Source organism: Gigantopelta aegis, chromosome 14 (assembly GCF_016097555.1).
Source record: "Gigantopelta aegis isolate Gae_Host chromosome 14, Gae_host_genome, whole genome shotgun sequence".
Taxonomy (NCBI): Eukaryota; Metazoa; Mollusca; class Gastropoda; order Neomphalida; family Peltospiridae; genus Gigantopelta; species Gigantopelta aegis.
In genome coordinates this window covers 36,313,773-36,333,590 of record NC_054712.1, presented here as the reverse complement: position 1 = coordinate 36,333,590, position 19,818 = coordinate 36,313,773, and the positions used below count along the sequence as shown (strand labels likewise).

The 19,818-nt window shown below is 38.2% G+C and overlaps 1 protein-coding gene across 1 annotated transcript; it reads right to left on the bottom strand.

The window, feature by feature from the left end:
* Positions 1-2,399: 2,399 nt before the first annotated feature.
* LOC121388665 (dehydrogenase/reductase SDR family member 1-like) lies at positions 2,400-18,942 on the bottom strand. The gene is made up of 10 exons (XM_041520106.1): positions 18,860-18,942; positions 17,105-17,213; positions 16,380-16,444; positions 15,376-15,519; positions 13,088-13,167; positions 11,710-11,842; positions 9,337-9,477; positions 5,232-5,310; positions 4,052-4,132; positions 2,400-2,848 (listed from the first exon to the last, which is right to left on the bottom strand). Exons 2-10 carry the CDS (start codon positions 17,211-17,213, stop codon positions 2,685-2,687), a joined length of 996 nt encoding a protein of 331 aa, XP_041376040.1. The 5' UTR covers positions 18,860-18,942; the 3' UTR covers positions 2,400-2,684.
* Between the last annotated feature and the right edge of the window lie 876 nt (positions 18,943-19,818).

Below are 19,818 nucleotides of genomic sequence, written 5' to 3'. Positions count from 1 at the left end.
TGTTATGTTATTAGTATGTTATATTATGAACTGTCACAGATCCTGATGATTAGCTATAGTCCTTCCCAGGAGTGATCATCATTTTGTTACAATAATGTGTTACAATTTTATTTCTTTCTGAACCAATTGTTTTTTTAAATTGACCACAAAAAATAGTGTGGGTTTTTTTTTTTGGTTATTTCCAAAACATTTTTAATTTTCTTCTTATGTTAAATCAATCAGAAATTATTAACAAAAAACAATATTCATGGATGGTGAGAAAGACTATAGGTGTCTAAAAGGCATTTACAAAAACTTGATATCATCAAAACTCTGGTGTGTGCCAAAGGATCACAAAAACAATGTTTTGAGCTTCAGTAGACATTAAGACAATCAAAAACACACTGGATGTACAGAAATGAATATTCTAAATATATAGTGGGAACCCAGACGTTATTCATGTTATAAGGGCCACAAGGTTTGACCTCACTGACTGATGCAGTCATCCCTGGACAACCCAAAAAGCAACTGCTGCCGGCCCGGGGGTATGGCTTTGACACACCCCCCCCCCACACCCCCAAATGACAATTTCAAATTGACGATAAGTGGCATTTATTCAAAGAAACAGCGCCATGGCTAAAAAACATTATCCCTGGCTTCAGTAAGTTCCCAGGACTACATAATAACAATAACAGCAATTTTATGTCGGGTTTACCCACCGACAGTAAAGTGAAACAACACAATATTACTTTTATTGAACACGCCAAAGGCATGTATGCTATAACGAAGTTATATGTTACGATTTTGTTCTGTTTATGAAAAATACCATTACATAATTATCATGAACAAACATCAGTGAAAACAGTGCTCTGGACTTTGGATTCTCAATTAAAATTTACATTATGTGATTCATCCCGCCATTTTGTTAATACCTGTTACTTGGCACAACAATATAAAAATAAAAACTGAGTAAATATGAAAAATGCAGCATGCCTCAAAACAGTAAAGTTTGTTTTATTTAACAACGCCACAAGAGCACATTGATTTTTTATCTTATCATCAGCTATTGGACGTCAAACATGGTCATTCTGACATTGTTTTTTTTAAGAGGAAACCTGCTGTTGCCACATACGCTACTCTTTTACGACAGGCAGCAAGGGATCTTGTATTTACGCTTCCCACAGGCAGGATAGCACAAACCATGGCCTTTGTTGAACCAGTTATGGAATACTGGTCGGTGCAAGTGGTTTACACCTACCCATTGAGCCTTGCGGAGCACTCACTCAGGGTTTGGAGTCGGTATCTGGATTAAAAATTCCATGCCTCGACTGGGATCCGAACCCAATACCTACCAGCCTGTAGACTGATGGCCTAACCACAACGGCCGGTTCCTCAAAACAGAGACCAAAGAGTATACATGCTAACCAAAAACAGGTTTATAGAACCACAGTAACAATTAACAATGAAATATCTGCATAAAGGTGCAGATTTAGGTGGAGGCCTATTCCCCCACACACCCTTCCACACCTATTTTGGGTGAAGTAATTAATTTTGTCTTTGTACAAGGTGCAGAATCTTTGTTCATCAATGCCACCGAACTACATTACATTAATATTATGGCCCAATTCCCCCCCCCCCCCAATTAAAGAGTCTAGACCTGCACCTGCCCATCATTAAAGGGATTATACCAAGTTTGTCGCCATTCTAACATGTTTACGAATAACAGAACACTAAAATTATATATTGAGACATTTTCTTGTTTAGAATATCAGTGTCTGCATAAACACAGTGATTGTTGTAGTTCTAATGTTTATAAATGCTCAAACCAGATTTTACCTCCCAAATATTATGAAGTAAAATGAACAATGACTGCTACAAACATTAGTACACGACTGCAAACACATTGGATATACAGACACTGGTATTCCAAACAAGAAAATGTATTTAATATGCAGAGATTATTACACAAGCTTGTGTGTCGTACAGATTTTACGAAATAAGTGTCAGGATTATTGTATTGCTCGAGCGGGAGGGTGGTTAATACATGAATCCTGACAACAGTTTCATAAAATCAGCACGACTCACACACAAGTATAATAATTTCTTTATATTATCCATATTATTGTCTATATTATTATTTATAAATAACAATGATCATCTAAAAATGTTTCAACTACAATTAGAATGAGACAATGAAATGACGTCATATTTCACATGCACAATCTGAGCTTTTTATTTCATTTCAACTTATTTTCGTGCTTATATCCAATTAAGGTTCAAGCACGCTGTCCTGGGCACACATCTCAGCTATCTGGGCTGTCTGTCTAGGACAGTGGGTTAGTTGTTAACTGTTAGTGGTTAGTGAGAGAGAAGAGGGTGTAGTGACCTTACACCTACCCACGGAGTCGTTAAAACTCGCTCTGGGTGGGAGCCGGTACCAAGTTGCAAACCCTGTACCTACCAGCCTTATGTCCGATGGCCTAACCACGACACCACCAAGGCCAGTTAGTCTAAGCTATGATGTTGCTTCCCAAAATTATGTCATCACAATTGTTATTACTCTGTGCTTCGCATGTGTTTTATTAAATTGGTTATGTTGGATAATATACGGATAATAATTAATTTTAGTAGCCAAACAGACTCGGTTAGTCCGAAATATCTTACAATGGCTGCAAACTCAGGACAGTCCCTTTGAGAAGGAGGTTTTATTTCTCCATTGTGTACACTGAGGGAGTTTTGAACTTGTTTCCCATCAAGGGCAAGACCCACAGAGGCAGTTTCAAACATCGTGGTGTGATCCAGGCAAGCCAGTTCATCTTCATCGTCTTTAGGAAGTCGGAGATACATCTCATGTTGTAGGGTGTCCGACCTGGAAGTGAAATTATCACCAGGCTAAAGTTAAAAAGATACAGTTTGTTTTGTTTAATGACACCCGCTAGGGCACATTCATTTCATTAATTATTTATTTATTTATTTATTTATCAGTGGTTAAAATTTTGACCCTGAGACTCAGCAGGTCTCATCCCAGGTAGAAATTTCCACCAAAAAGGGTATCTTTTCCACATATGATGGAGTCTTATAATCTCTCCTTTTTGCTTTGTCAGGGTAAGACAAAAATGGCACTTGTTCATATTTTTTTAAAGGCACCATACTTCCCACACGTACCTGCACCCCACCCTCCCCTAGGTATGGCTCTGTGTATACTTACCACACCTGCACCCCACCCTCCCCTAGGTATGGCTCTGTGTGTACTTACCACACCTGCACCCCACCCTCCCCTAGGTATGGCCCTGTGTGTACCTCCCACACCTGCACCCCACCCTCCACTAGGTATGGCTCTGTGTATACTTACCACACCTGCACCCCACCCTCCCCTAGGTATGGCCCTGTGTGTACTTCCCACACCTGCACCCCACCCTCCACTAGGTATAGCCCTGTGTGTACTTCCCACACCTGCACCCCACCCTCCACTTGGTATGGCCCTGTGTGTACTTCCCACCCCTGCACCCCACCCTCCACTAGGTATGGTCCTGTATATACTTCCCACCCCTGCACCCCACCCTCCCCTAGGTATGGCTCTGTGTGTACTTACCACACCTGCACCCCACCCTCCCCTAGGTATGGCCCTGTGTGTACTTCCCACACCTGCACCCCACCCTCCCCTAGGTATGGCCCTGTGTGTACCTCCCACACCTGCACCCCACCCTCCACTAGGTATGGCTCTGTGTATACTTACCACACCTGCACCCCACCCTCCCCTAGGTATGGCCCTGTGTGTACTTCCCACACCTGCACCCCACCCTCCACTAGGTATGGCCCTGTGTGTACTTCCCACACCTGCACCCCACCCTCCCCTAGGTATGGCCCTGTGTGTACTTCCCACACCTGCACCCCACCCTCCCCTAGGTATGGCCCTGTGTGTACTTCCCACACCTGCACCCCACCCTCCCCTAGGTATGGCCCTGTGTGTACTTCCCACACCTGCACCCCACCCTCCACTAGGTATGGCCCTGTGTATACCTTCCACCCCTGCACCCCACCCTCCCCTAGGTATGGCCCTGTGTATACTTACCATCAATATCAACAAATCCGTATTCATCACCGACATCGGCAGCCAGCAGGATTCGACCCGACTTTTTCATAATGTTGGGATCTGAAACAAACAAAAAGTTTGTTTTGTTTAACGACATCACTAGAGCACATTGATTTATTAATCATCGGCTATTGGATGTCAAACATATGGTCATTTTGACTAAGTCATAGAGAGGAAACCTGCTACATTTTTCCATTAGTAGCAAGGGATCTTTTATATGCACCATCCTACAGACAGGATAGCACATACCACGGTCTTTGATATACCAGTCATGGTGTACTGGCTGGAACGAGAAATAGCCCAATGGGGAATCTGAAACAAAGTCACACAGTCTGAACCTGAAAACAGTACATCCTTCATATTTCAAAGGACAGTATATCTTTTCTATTTTGTCTCTAAGTCATAGGACTACAGCCTTCCTATTGTATGTCTAAGAGAATTTTCACTCCCTAGGATAATATATCTTTCCAAGTTAACTTCTAGGATAGCCACTCCACTAAGACAATACATCCTTTCAATGGGAGGGGCGGGACACAGTCCAGTGGTAAAGCGCTCACTTGATGCGCGTTCAGTTTTGGATCGATCCCCGTCAGTGGGCCCATTGGGCTATTTTTCGCTCCAGCCAGTGCACCACGGCTGGTACATCAAAGGCTGTGGTATGTGCTATCCTGTCTATAGGATGGTGCATATAAAAGATCCCTTGCTGCTAATCGAAAAGAGTAGCCCATGAAGTGGTGATAGTGGGTTTCCTCCCTCAATATCTATGTGGTCCTTAACCATATGTCCGACACCATATAACTGTAAATAAAATGTGTTGAGTGCGTCGTTAAATAAAACATTTTCTTCCTTCCTTCCTTATTGTAACCTACATACAGCAACCATTTTTTATGTCTAAATAATGCTGTTGTCATCCAATGCAACCAGGAATTTCCTTTAATGTTCAGTAGTGCATGAAAAGTAGGTCACAGTGACCTAGTTATAGTATGCAACACACCACTATCCCAAGTTGTACTTGCATGCAAGGTTTGATTATCCTATATGAATTGATAAGACAGATTTTTCTCCAGAAACGAACAGTTTACAGACGGATTGACAATGCCATACCATAATACGACCCATCAAAAATGAGCATTAAAAAAAAGAAATCACCCATAATTACCACTGGCTAGATGGACGATACATTTTCCTGCATATTCTGTTGATTCACCATGATTTAAAAAGAATTCCTTAAGATGTGCCTGAAAAACAGATCAACACAAAAATAATTAAATTTCCATTACATTATATTCATTACAACATAACATCATCCTATTGGTCCAGCCAACAGGAGTTTGTTCATTTAAGAATAGACCGCAATTATTTTTTGGTTCATGCAAGTATGAACCGAAAAAACTATATGCACACTGTATGATCCCGCGTAGCGGGTCATACGAAAGTGTGCACATTGTTTTTTCGGTTCATACTTGCATGAACCAAAAAATAATTGCGTTCAAATCTTATAATTAAATTTATATGCATACTTTAACAATACATAACTGAATTTATTTTGTTTAGCTTTAAATATGCCTGCAGTATTGTTCGTGTAAACTTCATTTTGTTTAGCTTTAAATATGCCTGCAGTATTGTTCGTGTAAACTTCATTGATATTTATGTCGCGTAAGAATGCGAATGTTCATTCACTATTATTTGAATCGGGTGATTTTTTGTAAATGACGTCATTTCCTCTAGCTACTGTGTATTTTTACAGATCATTTAGTTAGGCCTATATTGGAAGGAATTGTCCTATTCGTGTTTAGTTTATATTTTATGAAAGTGAATGAAGAAAACGTGTCTAATATTTATGCTGTCGGTGGAACCGTTTAATTTGCGCCAACAGCTGTTGAACATGGCTTACAAGTAAGTTACAGGCGTGAAGTTTCCTACATGATTTCTTTGGCCACCGACCGAGTCTCATGTCATGATTAGCGAAGGGTTTTTTTTTGTTGTGTTTTTTTAATCAATGCGTATAGATCGATATGTCTACTCTGTTATAGCATTTTCCATTAATTTATCGTATACATTTTTTGTAGCTTTCACATGTGTTTTCTTCAAAATATCTAAATATGATTGCCAGAATAATCCAGCTTGTTGTACTAAAGTAGTGCGAGTTGGGGGGGGGGGGGGGTGTTAGTAGGCGTGGCTTAATTTTTTCAGGTTCATCGAGTGATGAACGAAAAAAAAAAAAGCACCTCTGGACCAATCAGATTGCCGTAAAGTGTATAGATGCAAAGAAAATTTAATTATTTCTCACTGAATATAAAAATTACGTCATCGGGGAATGTCATTTTATATTAGTGCTTTGTCTTATTGAGAGTTATTGTTTATGGACCAAAAATAATTAAAAATAAAATAGAAACTTTTAACGTTATCATTAGTAAGTAAGTATGTTTTAAATTTAATTATATGTATTGTCTGTTGTTTCTTTGAAATTCATCTGGGTATGAAAAAAAAATCATCAGCAAAATTATGTGAGAACAGCTTTGCCGATTCAGTTTGCAAATGATTTCTTTTGTTCATACCCAGATGAATGTAAAATAGATAACAAACAATCCTTAAATAATACAGAAGAATCTTGCAAATCACATCTTGACATTTCTTCCTTTCTTTATTTCTATTTTTATTTGATCTTGCATATACATACTATATAAATATATACATATACATACTATATAAATATATACATATACATACTATATAAATATATACATATACATACTATATAAATATATACATATACATACTATATAAATATATACATATACATACTATATAAATATATACATATACATACTATATAAATATATACATATACATACTATATAAATATATACATATACATAAATAAAAATATGACTGTTATTAAAAAAAAAAAAAAAAAAAATTGCTAATACAGTCAAACCCACATTTGCATACCCTCGGTGCAGCTCTATCATATGCAATTAACCGGGTTAGTCGATTAACCAATAGTACTGACTTTCACTTTGTAATAGCCATCGAACTACAAAACCGCATGGGAGACAGTCCAGCACAGTGTAGTACTTCATACCGGAACTATTACAGTTAACACGTGCAGTTGGATATACACGTATATAAGCATAAACTATTATACAATACACTTATGACCAATGTTTTCAAATCTTTGGTATGGTCCTATCAAGCTCATTAAAGCTCTGCCAGAATATATACATGTTAAGTCGAACCGCATTAATCTGGACTTGGATTATCCGGAAACCCCACTTTCCAGACAGATGAGCGACAAAATGAAACGGCTATTATGCAAATTTATTCATTAGTCTGGATATTCACCTCTGTTTGTTTTACACACTTATCGGTTCAGTGCACTGCGTTAGATATACTGTTCAATGATCCTGTTGTGTTTTATAATCTTTAAAACAGTCAGTTAAGGGTAATTAACTTTGGAGTTACTGTTACAACTGGACAACAAAAGACAAATGGTCAGAGTTAAGGGATATCACATGTTTTGCTTCTTATCTTAACAATGTCCACTCAGTTGAGGTTAATCAATTTTGAGTCACTGTTGCCATCTGGTTGGGGCATAAATATCAAACTTTTAAGGTTTTGACACCATTTTCTAACTGTCATTGTGGAAAACCAACCAAAGAAAAAAAAAAAATGCAAAGCTCTTTTATGTCAAACTGTGCTATTAGACAATGCCGCATTTCAGATTACTTTGTGAAATACTGACTGAGGTTTGTGCAGTGTGCATGTGATACTGAAGGTTAAACAAATAAATGATTGTATTTCATGCTCTTATTTTTTTCTTGTAATCAAAGGGAGACTACTCTGAACATGATTCAGTAGTCCGGAAATTCATTTATCCGGTCAATTTGTGGGAAAACCATTCTGTCTGAATTAACGAGGTTCGACTGTATTAAAAAAAGAAACTTTACTTGGAGTGGGGTGGGTGGGTGAGGGGGGTTGACCCCAAAAAGTCATCCTCCCTCTGCACAAATGCTCAAGGACAGCACATAACACAGCCTTTTATATGCCAGTTGGGGAGCATTGGTCGAGATGAAAAGACCATCAGAGAAATGGTGCATTGAGGGGGTTCATTGCCATGACCGAGGCACCCCACCACCTCTAGAATAAGACAGAAAAAAAAAAAAAAGACATGTTTTATTTAACGACGCACTCAACACATTTTATTTACGGTTATATGGCATCAGACATGGTTAAGGACCACACAGCTATTGAGAGAGGAAACCCACTGTCGCCACTTCATGAGCTACTGTTTTCGATTAGCAGAAAGGGATCTTTTATATGCACCATCTTACAGACAGGGTAGTACATACCACAGCCTTTGATATACCAGTCGTGGTGCACTGGCTGGAACGAGAAATAGCCCAATGGGAGAATAAGACAGAGATGAAATTTCTTAAGGATCATATAGACTGGATGCAGCAGATGTGTGCAGTCCAGCTAAAAAAATATCAAAATACATCGGTGTTTATCAGAGCATCTAGACTGGATACATGCAATGTGTGCACCTGCAAAACGCACGTGTCCAGCCACAATGAAATGATCGTATATGGTGTATGTGTCCAAAATGCAAGACGCAGATGCATCACAAGCAAAAGTAGGACCGCACGCATGCCCTGCATCCAGTCTATTTGAGTCTTCAACCGTATAATTTTTGACAACGTTGGCAAGTTCATACCTACCTTAAAGGGACATTCCTGAGTTTGCTGCAATTTTTAAGATGTTATCGACTAAGAGAGACTTTTTAACGATTGTAATTACATATCAAGTATATTTTTCTGCATAAAATATCAATGGCTGTATATTAAACGTGTTTCTGATCGTTCTAATAGTTGTACTAGGATAAATTTCATTTCATTTCCTTAAATATATTTTTTTCATACATACGAAATTATTTGAAGACAAAATCCAGTTTGGGCTTCTTACAAATGTTAAGACAATGAGAAACACATTGAATATACAGACACTGATATTCTAAACAAAAAAATATATTTAATATGTAAGTTTAATCGTAGAAATATTTTATTAGTCAGAAACATCTTACAATGCAGCAAACTCAGGAATGTCCCTTTAAAATTAAAAAAAAATTAAAATGGTCTTTTCCAGTTACATTAAAAATGGCACTTTTAAACTTAAAATAGTACTTTTAAACTTAAAATAGTACTTTTAAACTTAAAATAGCACTTTTTTCATAATTTTCAGAAGTTCTTATTACATTGCCTTACACTTTCACTTCCATCTCCGTACTTGTTGATTTGGAAATTGTACAGTAATTTCTCCGTTTTCACCGGTCCTGGCCACAGACTAACAAACGCTACGTTGTGTTTCTTCAGTTCCACGGAGCAATCAGCAGCCATCCTGTCACACTGCAACACAGAGAGGATTTATGCAAATACAAAACAGATCTACATTCAAATACACAATAGATGTATATTTCAAATATACAACAGATGTATATTTCAAATATACAACAGATGTACATTCAAATACACAACAGATGTACATTTCAAATACACAACAGATGTACATTTGAAAGACACAACTTTTGTACATTGCAAATACACAACAGATGTACATTTCAAATACACAACAGATGTACATTGCAAATACACAACAGATGTACATTTGAAAGACACAACTTTTGTACATTTCAAATACACAACAGATGTACATTTCAAATACACAACAGATGTACATTTGAAAGACACAACTTTTGTACATTTCAAATACACAACAGATGTACATTTCAAATACACAACAGATGTACATTCAAATATACAACAGATGTACATTTGAAAGACACAACTTTTGCACATTGCAAATACACAACAGATGTACATTTCAAATACACAACAGATGTACATTTCAAATACACAACAGATGTACATTCAAATATACAACAGATGTACATTTGAAAGACACAACTTTTGTACATTGCAAATACACAACAGATGTACATTTCAAATACACAACAGATGTACATTGCAAATACACAACAGATGTACATTTCAAATACACAACAGATGTACATTTCAAATATACAACAGATGTACATTTCAAATACACGAGATGTACATTCAAATACACAACAGATGTACATTCAAATACACAACAGATGTATATTTCAAATATACAACATATGTATATTTCAAATATACAACAGATGTACATTCAAATACACAACAGATGTACATTTGAAATACACAACAGATGTACATTCAAATATACAACAGATGTACATTTGAAATACACAACAGATGTACATTCAAATATACAACAGATGTACATTTGAAATACACAACAGATGTACATTCAAATATACAACAGATGTACATTTGAAATACACAACAGATGTACATTCAAATATACAACAGATGTACATTTCAAATACACAACAGATGTACATTTGAAATACACAACAGATGTACATTTGAAAGACACAACTTTTGTACATTGCAAATACACAACAGATGTACATTTCAAATACACAACAGATGTACATTCAAATATACAACAGATGTACATTTGAAAGACACAACTTTTGTACATTGCAAATACACAACAGATGTAAATTTCAAATACACAACAGATGTACATTTCAAATACACAACAGATGTACATTTGAAATACACAACAGATGTACATTTCAAATACACAACAGATGTACATTTCAAATACACAACAGATGTACATTCAAATACACAACAAATGTACATTCAAATACACAACAGATGTACATAAAAATTTCATATACACAACATAGATACATATTTTCAAATACACAACATACAGGGTATGTACATATTTTCAAATACACAACAGATGTACATGAAAATGTCAAATACACAACAAATGTAAAAGAATTTTTTTAATACACAACATAGGTCCATGAATATTTCAAATAAACAAAAGATTATATCAAATATGCATAACATTTACAACACATACAATTTTAAAATACTTTTTCATAACTACACAACATTAAATTTAGGGCTAGCAACCAGAGACCAATTTTACAAATCACTGTACGTAAGTTTACATTTTACGACTAGCAATTACACCTAGCTAATGTCTACATGTTTGGCATTCATTTCGTGCATAAAATTACATCATTACGGAAGATGGAGCATTTTAAGGACGAAAGGAAATGAAATATGTAAACGTCTATCTATATTAGTTGTATTGTCATTAGGGTACGAGATGGTGGGATCACAGTTGCACTCAACAAACTGAGCAAGATCCTATCTCTAACTAGTCCTCTAGCATTCTAAATGGAAGGGACCACAGGTTTCGTCTCTGTTTGTCCATCTGTCTCTGTCTATCTATCTGTCTGCATCACATACAATTTTTTAGACTTGTTTTTCGAAATGCCTCATGATACTAAGGTGAAATTGTGTATATAGCTTTATCATATACACTTAAAAAACAAAATCAGGTTTGACTTTCATTGTGATTCACCCATTTTTGACACAGTTATGGCCCTTGAAAATAGGAGATATGAAAATTTGATGGGTCCGGTAGGGCACATACACCTGTACATGTATGCTGCTTTAGCAGTACTCTCAGAATGCTTGTTTATTTTTTAAATATGGACTCACCGCTTCTTTGCCGACACCATATGCCACATTGAAGAGGTAGACTAGTCCACCAGCCGACGAAATGTTCACAATGAGGCCTTGTTTAGAGGGAACCATCAGCTTGGAAGCATGTGCAGCACACATATAAGTGTTTCTGTGAATTAAAAAAACATAAACTTAATAGTATAAACTTCCAGAAGAAGCTGTATGGCACAAGAAGTGATCTACAGCTATCCCGTCAGGAATAGGTCATTATTTTCCGACTAAGGACTGGACACAACAGGCTGAACCATCATATGCATAAGAGGTTCCGGCTGGTACCTTCTTCCATGTGCTCCTGTGGAGAAGCAGAACAGACAACTGAACATGTCATCCAAGACTGCATAAACCTTCAGCAGCTGAGCGAGACTACCTGGACAACTACAACAACTCTCCAGAAGAAGCTGTATGGCACAAGAAGTGATCTACAGAGAACAGTATCGTTCATAGTCACTGCTGGCCTCGACGTGTAGTCAACAAGCGAACGAAAAGAAGACTAAGAATACTGATGATAGAACATTCTGTCATATAGTTTTTGGCTTCATACACAATAAATATCATATATTTTATTCCTATTTCAGTTAGTTTTAAACTGTTAATAATAACTATTCCAATTCAATAATCAAAGTGAAGATAAAATAGCTAATAAAATGTGTACATGTATGGTTGCTTGGGTGCATCCATCCATGCATTCATTCATTCATTCACACACACACAACACACCACACACACCCATTCATCTATACCTCTGGCTGCCTATCCGTCCATCCATCTATTCATTCTATCAGGCCTCAGGATTTCAAATTTTATGGTAAACACTATTTTGGTTCCATGATCACTGGAACCCACTGGAAACTGTTTTACGTAACCATGGTAACCGTGGACAATGGGTAACAGATTTCAGTTCCATGATTTTGCCTACTGACACCAGAAACAATCATTCCTGTTTTAGTAAATCCGGAAGCTGGATTCCTTCCTTCCATCCATTCATCCTTTCATCCATCCATCTATCCACCTACAACACACATCCAACAAACACACAAATACACACAAGACACACCCAACACTCACACACACACCCAACACACACACCCAACAAACACACACCCAACACACACACCACACACACACAACACACACACCCAACACACACACACCCAACACACACACACCCCACACACACACCACACACACACAACAAACACACCCAACACACACCCACCCAACACTCACACACACCCAACACACACTCAACAAACACACATCAACACACACACCCTCAACACACACCCAACACACAACATGCACACATACATTATATACATCCTATAACTATGTACATAAATGAATAGTGTACTACCTCAATCCCACATTATTAACTGTGTCCCAAATGTCTAATGGCTGCTCCCAAAATGGAACCTTGTAGTGATCAGCTATTGCCTGTTCAAAATAGAATCCAACATTGTAATTAGTCCACTCCTACGACATGCAGTCAAAGAGATATTACTACAAACACAAAGCCCTCTGGCCGTAGATTGATATCTGTTAAATTAATTTTCATTTCACTTATTTTCGAGCTTATATCCAATTAAGCACGCAGTCCTGGGCATACACCTCAGCTATCTGGGCTGTCTGTCCAGGAGAGTGAGTTAGTTGTTAGTGGTTAGTGAGAGAGAAGAGGGTTTAGTGGTCTTACACCTACCCATTGAGTCATTAAGAACTCACTCTGGGTTGGCTGTGAACCCAGTACCTACCAGCCTTATGTCCAGTGGTTTAACCACGACACCACCAAGGCCGGTTAGAACAACAAAAAACACCTCTTATATGTTGGTGTCAGAAGTGGGAAGAGTCGGCATGCGGTAACTGCCCTCTCCAAACTCTGACAATTATACCATATAATACATTTTTAAAAATGCTATACCAGTCTTCATCATGAAAAATATTATATGTATTTGCAGGCCATAGGATTTCAAAATTCATGGGAAACAATTATATACTCTTCAAAAAAAGAAACGCAAAAGGGTACAAATGGGTTATAACTCCGATTTTATGTTTCCTACCGGTTCATGCTTTGTGAATATAAGGTCATTGCATGTCCCAAACACATTCCCACGGTTACATTCGATAAAACGCAGCTACTGTACAATAAAGTTCCAAAATGTGAATATTCGCAAAAACGCAGCCACGTGCAAACCATGTCACCACTGCACGTGCGTTGTCTGCACGTGCAACATGTACACCGACAGTATAAAAGTGCAGGGTGTTCGCTTGCCTGGCCTCTGTATCTGGCCGACAGTTGACAATCCAGGACATGCCACGTCTCAGTGAACCGCAGAGAAACAATGCCATCGGCCGACTAGACGCAGGCGAACCCAGAACGGTCGTTGCCAGGGCATTCCATGTGTCCCCAAGCATAATCTCCAGACTGTGGGACCGTTACCAGCAACATGGATCAACACGTGACCTCCCTAGATCCGGTCGACCACGGGTCACTACCCCCGGGCAGGACCGCTACATCCGGGTACGCCACCTTCGGGAACGATTGACTACTGCCACCTCCACAGCCGCAACAATACCAGGTTTGCGCAGGATATCCGACCAGACCGTACGGAACCGCCTACGTGAGGTAGGAATTCGTGCCAGACGTCCAGTTCGAGGTGTCATCTTAACACCACAGCACCGTCGACTCCGACTGCAGTGGTGCCAGATTCATCGACAATGGCCTCAACTGCGATGGAGACAGGTGTGGTTCAGTGATGAGTCCCGATTTCTGCTCCGACGTCATGTTGGAAGATGTCGCGTGTATAGGCGTCGTGGTGAACGTTATGCGGCAAACTGCGTGCAGGAAGTGGACAGATTCGGCGGGGGTAGTGTCATGGTGTGGGCAGCCATCTCACACACTGGCAGAACTGACCTGGTCCACGTGCAGGGCAACCTGAATGCACAGGGCTACATTGACCAGATCCTCCGGCCACACATCGTTCCAGTTATGGCCAACGCCAACGCAGTGTTCCAACATGACAACGCCAGGCCTCACACAGCACGTCTCACAACGGCTTTCCTACAGAACAACGACATTAATGTCCTTCCTTGGCCATCGATATCACCGGATTTGAACCCAATTGAGCATCTATGGGACGAGTTGGACCGACGCCTCCGACAGCGACAACCACAGCCCCAGACCCTGCCCGAGCTGGCAGCAGCCTTGCAGGCCGAGTGGGCCACCATCCCCCGGGACGTCATCCGTACTCTGGTTGCTTCAATGGGCAGGCGGTGCCAGGCAGTTGTCAACACACGCGGAGGCCACACCCGGTATTGACTCCAGATGACCTTGACCTTGGTGGTGTGTCCTATCACTTACTCACAATGGACTAGAGTGAATTGTGAACAATCCTGCAACATTTGGTAATTATCGGACTCACCATTCAATAATTAAATCAATTCTCCAAATGTTACGACAATGTGGTTTTGCGTTTCTTCTTTTGAAGAGTATATATATAATATACATGTATATTATTTTAGTTGAATATTCATACTCAATATAATAATAATGGGAAAAAACATTTCTGAAATTCTACCAACACTGTACAGAAAATATCATTTCCATGAAATCCAATGGTCTACTGTGGTTCAAAACTGTATACTCACAGAAACCGCTGCATAAGCGTTGTTCACGAGAAGATCTAGCTTTCCATTCTGCTCCGACTTGACTCGCTCGAAGAGTTTCTTGACATCCTCATCTTTACTGTGGTCACACTGGATAGGGATACACTCGCCGCCACGTTTTTCTATCTACACATGAAAAACAAATATTAACCAAGGATGTCATTAATAGGTGGTTGTTGGCAATCGTTTTTTGCCACCTATTTGATAAATGTTCACCGAGTATAAAATTACAAAGAATAAATACTTCTAAACTGAATGTTAGTATTTTAAAATAATTTTCAAAAGTTTGTACAACACAAATTTGCAGTCAATGAAAACAGTTTAACTGTTGGCAAACTTACACAGACACACACACCTACATAAATACAAATTTACACATACACCTACATAAATACAAACACACAAACATATACAACCACAAATAAGCATGGATGCACACATCCATATAATTTGTACACCCACACATATAATGCAGAGGCGGACATGTCCCATGCCCCCCCCCCCCCCAAATATATTCAAGTGTCCATTTTTGTTTCTTCTTTTTTTTAAATTCCATTGGGATGCCCTTTTGTATAGTTAGTCCATGTTCCCTTTTCACATTAGTCCCCCACCCCACCCTTACAAAATATTTCCTGCATCTGTCCCTGATACAGACAGAGAGACAGACTAACAGAGAGAGACAAACATAGAGAGACAGACACAGAGAGAGACAGACAACACAGACAAACAGACAGAGAGACACACAGACAGACAGACAGACAGACAGAGACAAACACAGATAGAGACAGACAGACAGATAGAGACAGACAGACAGATAGAGACAGACAGACAGAGAGAGACAGACAGACAGACAGACAGAGAGAGACAGACAGACAGAGAGAGACAAACACAGATAGAGACAGACAGACAGAGAGAGACAGACACAGAGAGAGACAGGCAGACAGGCAGGCAGGCAGGCAGGCAGGCAGGCAGGCAGGCAGACAGACCTCAGCTGCTGTGTCTGTTAAACTGCCACCTACAGGATCGTCAGGTGGAGTGGTCAGTGTGCGACCTACAATACAAGTAAAACATAAATCAAATTTAACTAAAATATATGTACAGTGAAACCTGTTTAAGATCTGAACAGATCGGAACCCTGTCAAAACAGGCCAAGTTTCATGGCCCCGAATTTTCTAAATTCTAAAACGTGATCATCTAAACACTGGATCCTGTCTAAATGTGTTAAATATTAGGACATCAGTGTGATCAGCCCCAAGTTCAGCCAGCGAACAATTCGCTAACGTTTGCGAACTATTTGATTGGTTCCTGACGTGTCCATTTGGTTTACCATGCAGCACATAAACCAGTTTAGCGGACATTTTTCTGCTCAGTCTGGCTGAACATACCCCAGGTTTAGACAGATTTCACAGAATAACGAAAAGAAAAAAAATACACATAAATGTAATTAAAAATTATAAAATATAACTACATGTACAATACCATATACAGATTATATATAATAATATATATATATTCAAAGTAATACATAAAATAAAAAATTAAAATTAAAATAAAATATATATATAATATGTAAATAAAATAATTAAAATATATACAACATATAAACGCAAAGTTAATTTAACACACAGCAATGTGGTTTATATGTAAGATAATTATATACAATTATTGCTTTAGGCTGTCTGCCACTGTCAGTTGAGATTTTATACCCTACCTGTGATATATACTGTTGCTCCAGCCTCGCCCAGCTGTAGTGCAATACCACGACCTATACCTCGGGTTGCTCCAGTTACCAGACATATCTTTCCTTTGAGAGTTTTCATCTGCAATACAAGCAATATTTTTTATTTCACAATTTCTTTATCTGTATGTGTGTATTTGACTGTGTGTGTGTGTGTGTGTGTGTGTGTGCGCGCGAGTGCATGCATGTGTGCATGTGTTATTTCTGTTATTCCTTGTTAAAATGACATAATTTAATGGATTCTTTGTTTGAATTTTCTGTTTGGTTTATAATTAAATAAAATATAGAAAATAATCTGTTAAAGGGACAGACGTTAGCTCTTTTAAACACTACAGCATATGTTTCACTATTAGAGCCGTTTATGATCACTGAAATCAAACATTACTTACATTTTATTGTTTAGATTATCCATTTCTATAGAACGGAAGTGTTTCTAGTAATCCTGGTGTTTCTAATACCACAAAATTAATTTTTCATATTTTTAAAAATGCACGTGCGTCTAAGAAGTAGTGTTTATTGATTTGAGTTTGTCTATTTTTTTAAAATGTACGTGCGTCTAAGAAGTTGTGTTTATTGATTTGAGTTTGTCTATTTTTTTAAAACGCACGTGCGTCTAAGAAGTAGTGTTTATTGATTTGAGTTTGTCTATTTTTAAAAAACGCATGTGCGTCTGAGAAGTAGTGTTTATTTTTTAAAAACGCACGTGCATCTGAGAAGTAGTGTTTATTGATTTGAGTTCTAGTCTATTTTTAAAAGGATATTTGCCCGTTTTAACATCACAGACTCTTGTTTTACTCTGTTATAACTTTATACAACTGTGACAGGTTTGTAGATTAACCAAACTTAATGCCCATTTTTACTGCTAAAACTAGGGCCTTTAAAGTACAAAATAGCAAAGACTGGCTGCTGTTTTAAAAACACTGTTACGTGTAACTCTTAAAAAAACACTCTGCACCTTTAAAGAACAAAATAGCAAAGACTGGCTGCTGTTTTAAAAACACTGTTACGTGTAACTCTTAAAAAAACACTGCACCTTTAAAGAACAAAATAGCAAAGACTGGCTGCTGTTTTAAAAACACTGTTACATGTAACTCTTAAAAAAACACTCTGCGCCTTTAAAGTACAAAATAGCAAAGACTGGCTGCTGTTTTAAAAACACTGTTACGTGTAACTCTTAAAAAAAAACACTCTGCGCCTTTAAAGTACAAAATAGCAAAGACTGGCTGCTGTTTTAAAAACACTGTTACATATAACGTAACTCTTAAAAAAACCCACTCTTCTCTCCTGAAACACAATCCCTCGTAATTGTTGAACCTCTCCTTTCTATCAACGGCCATGCAAAATACACGGTTTCGTACAAATAGTTTTCTTTTTCCCACCCACCCCTGGAGCTTTCTTTCTTGTCCCATCCATCGTTGTTTTTTTTTTTTAAACTGGGTTATATAACAAATGTAACAGAACAGAAATGTCTACAAAAGCTGTTTTTAATAATTTAATGTCGAGTATAAATCATAATAAGGTGTTTTTAAACTGCGTTGATCATGGATAGCAATTTCAGTTCAAACCGGGTAGACCCTACTGTAACTGTACATTGCATGAATCAAAATAGTCACGTTGTCAAACTCAAAGTGTTATGGTGCTAGATTGCGTTGTAGCACGAAAAACAAGTTAATATGTTAATATTTAGTGTCAACAAATAATATTAAATATTATAGGACTATTACTTGCCTCGTCTGTTTTTTGTATAGCATAAACTACCTCGAACTTTGATACAACACAAATGTTAGACCTGTACTTTGACACGGGGAAAAGGAAACCTCAAAAAGCTTTAAAAGAATGAGTCTTTGCGGAAGCGGTAAAATGGTATTCGTGAGAGCGATAGTCAGTTTTGTTTAACGGCACCATTAGAGCACACTGATTTATGAATCATCGGCTATTGGATGTCAAACATTTTGTAATTCTGACATATAGTCTTACATAGGCAGCAAGGGATCTTTTATATGCATCATCCCAGACAGGATTGCCTTAGTTCAGATAAACGTCTCCGGCACTATATTTATTATTGTGATGTTTATTGCTGTGCCGTAACGTCCAATAAATGTCAAAATGTTAAAAAACGGACCGTAGATGTTTACCTTGGTGAACTAGGATTGCCTTTGATATACCAGTCGTGGTTTAAACCACTTGCACCGACCAATGATCCATAACTGGTTCAACAAAGGTTTGTGCTATCCTGCCTGTGGGAATCGCCAAAAAAAGATCCCTTTATGCCTGTCGTAAAAGAGTAGCATATGTGGCAACAGCGGGTTTCCTCTAAAAAACTGTCAGAATGACCATATCTTTGATGTCCAATAGTCGATGATAAGATAAAAAAAAATCAATGTGCTCTGATGGCGTCGTTAAATAAAACAAACTTTACTTTTACTGACAAGTACCAGTATAATTATAGATCTGCATATGGTTATAGAATATGTCTGCAACTAAGAGGACTGGTCCACATTCATGAAGATTTTGATTGCTCCGCCAGTTGAAAATCCTTTATTATATGCAAGGCCTTTCCTAATTTTCCATTGTTCTGATCGCTTCTCCTGTTCATCTTCACTACAGACCACCTTTATTGTAGGCTAACTTACCCTATATCCCCACTTCACAAGGTTGTTTTTGCTCCAAGCCCTCAATCAACTGGG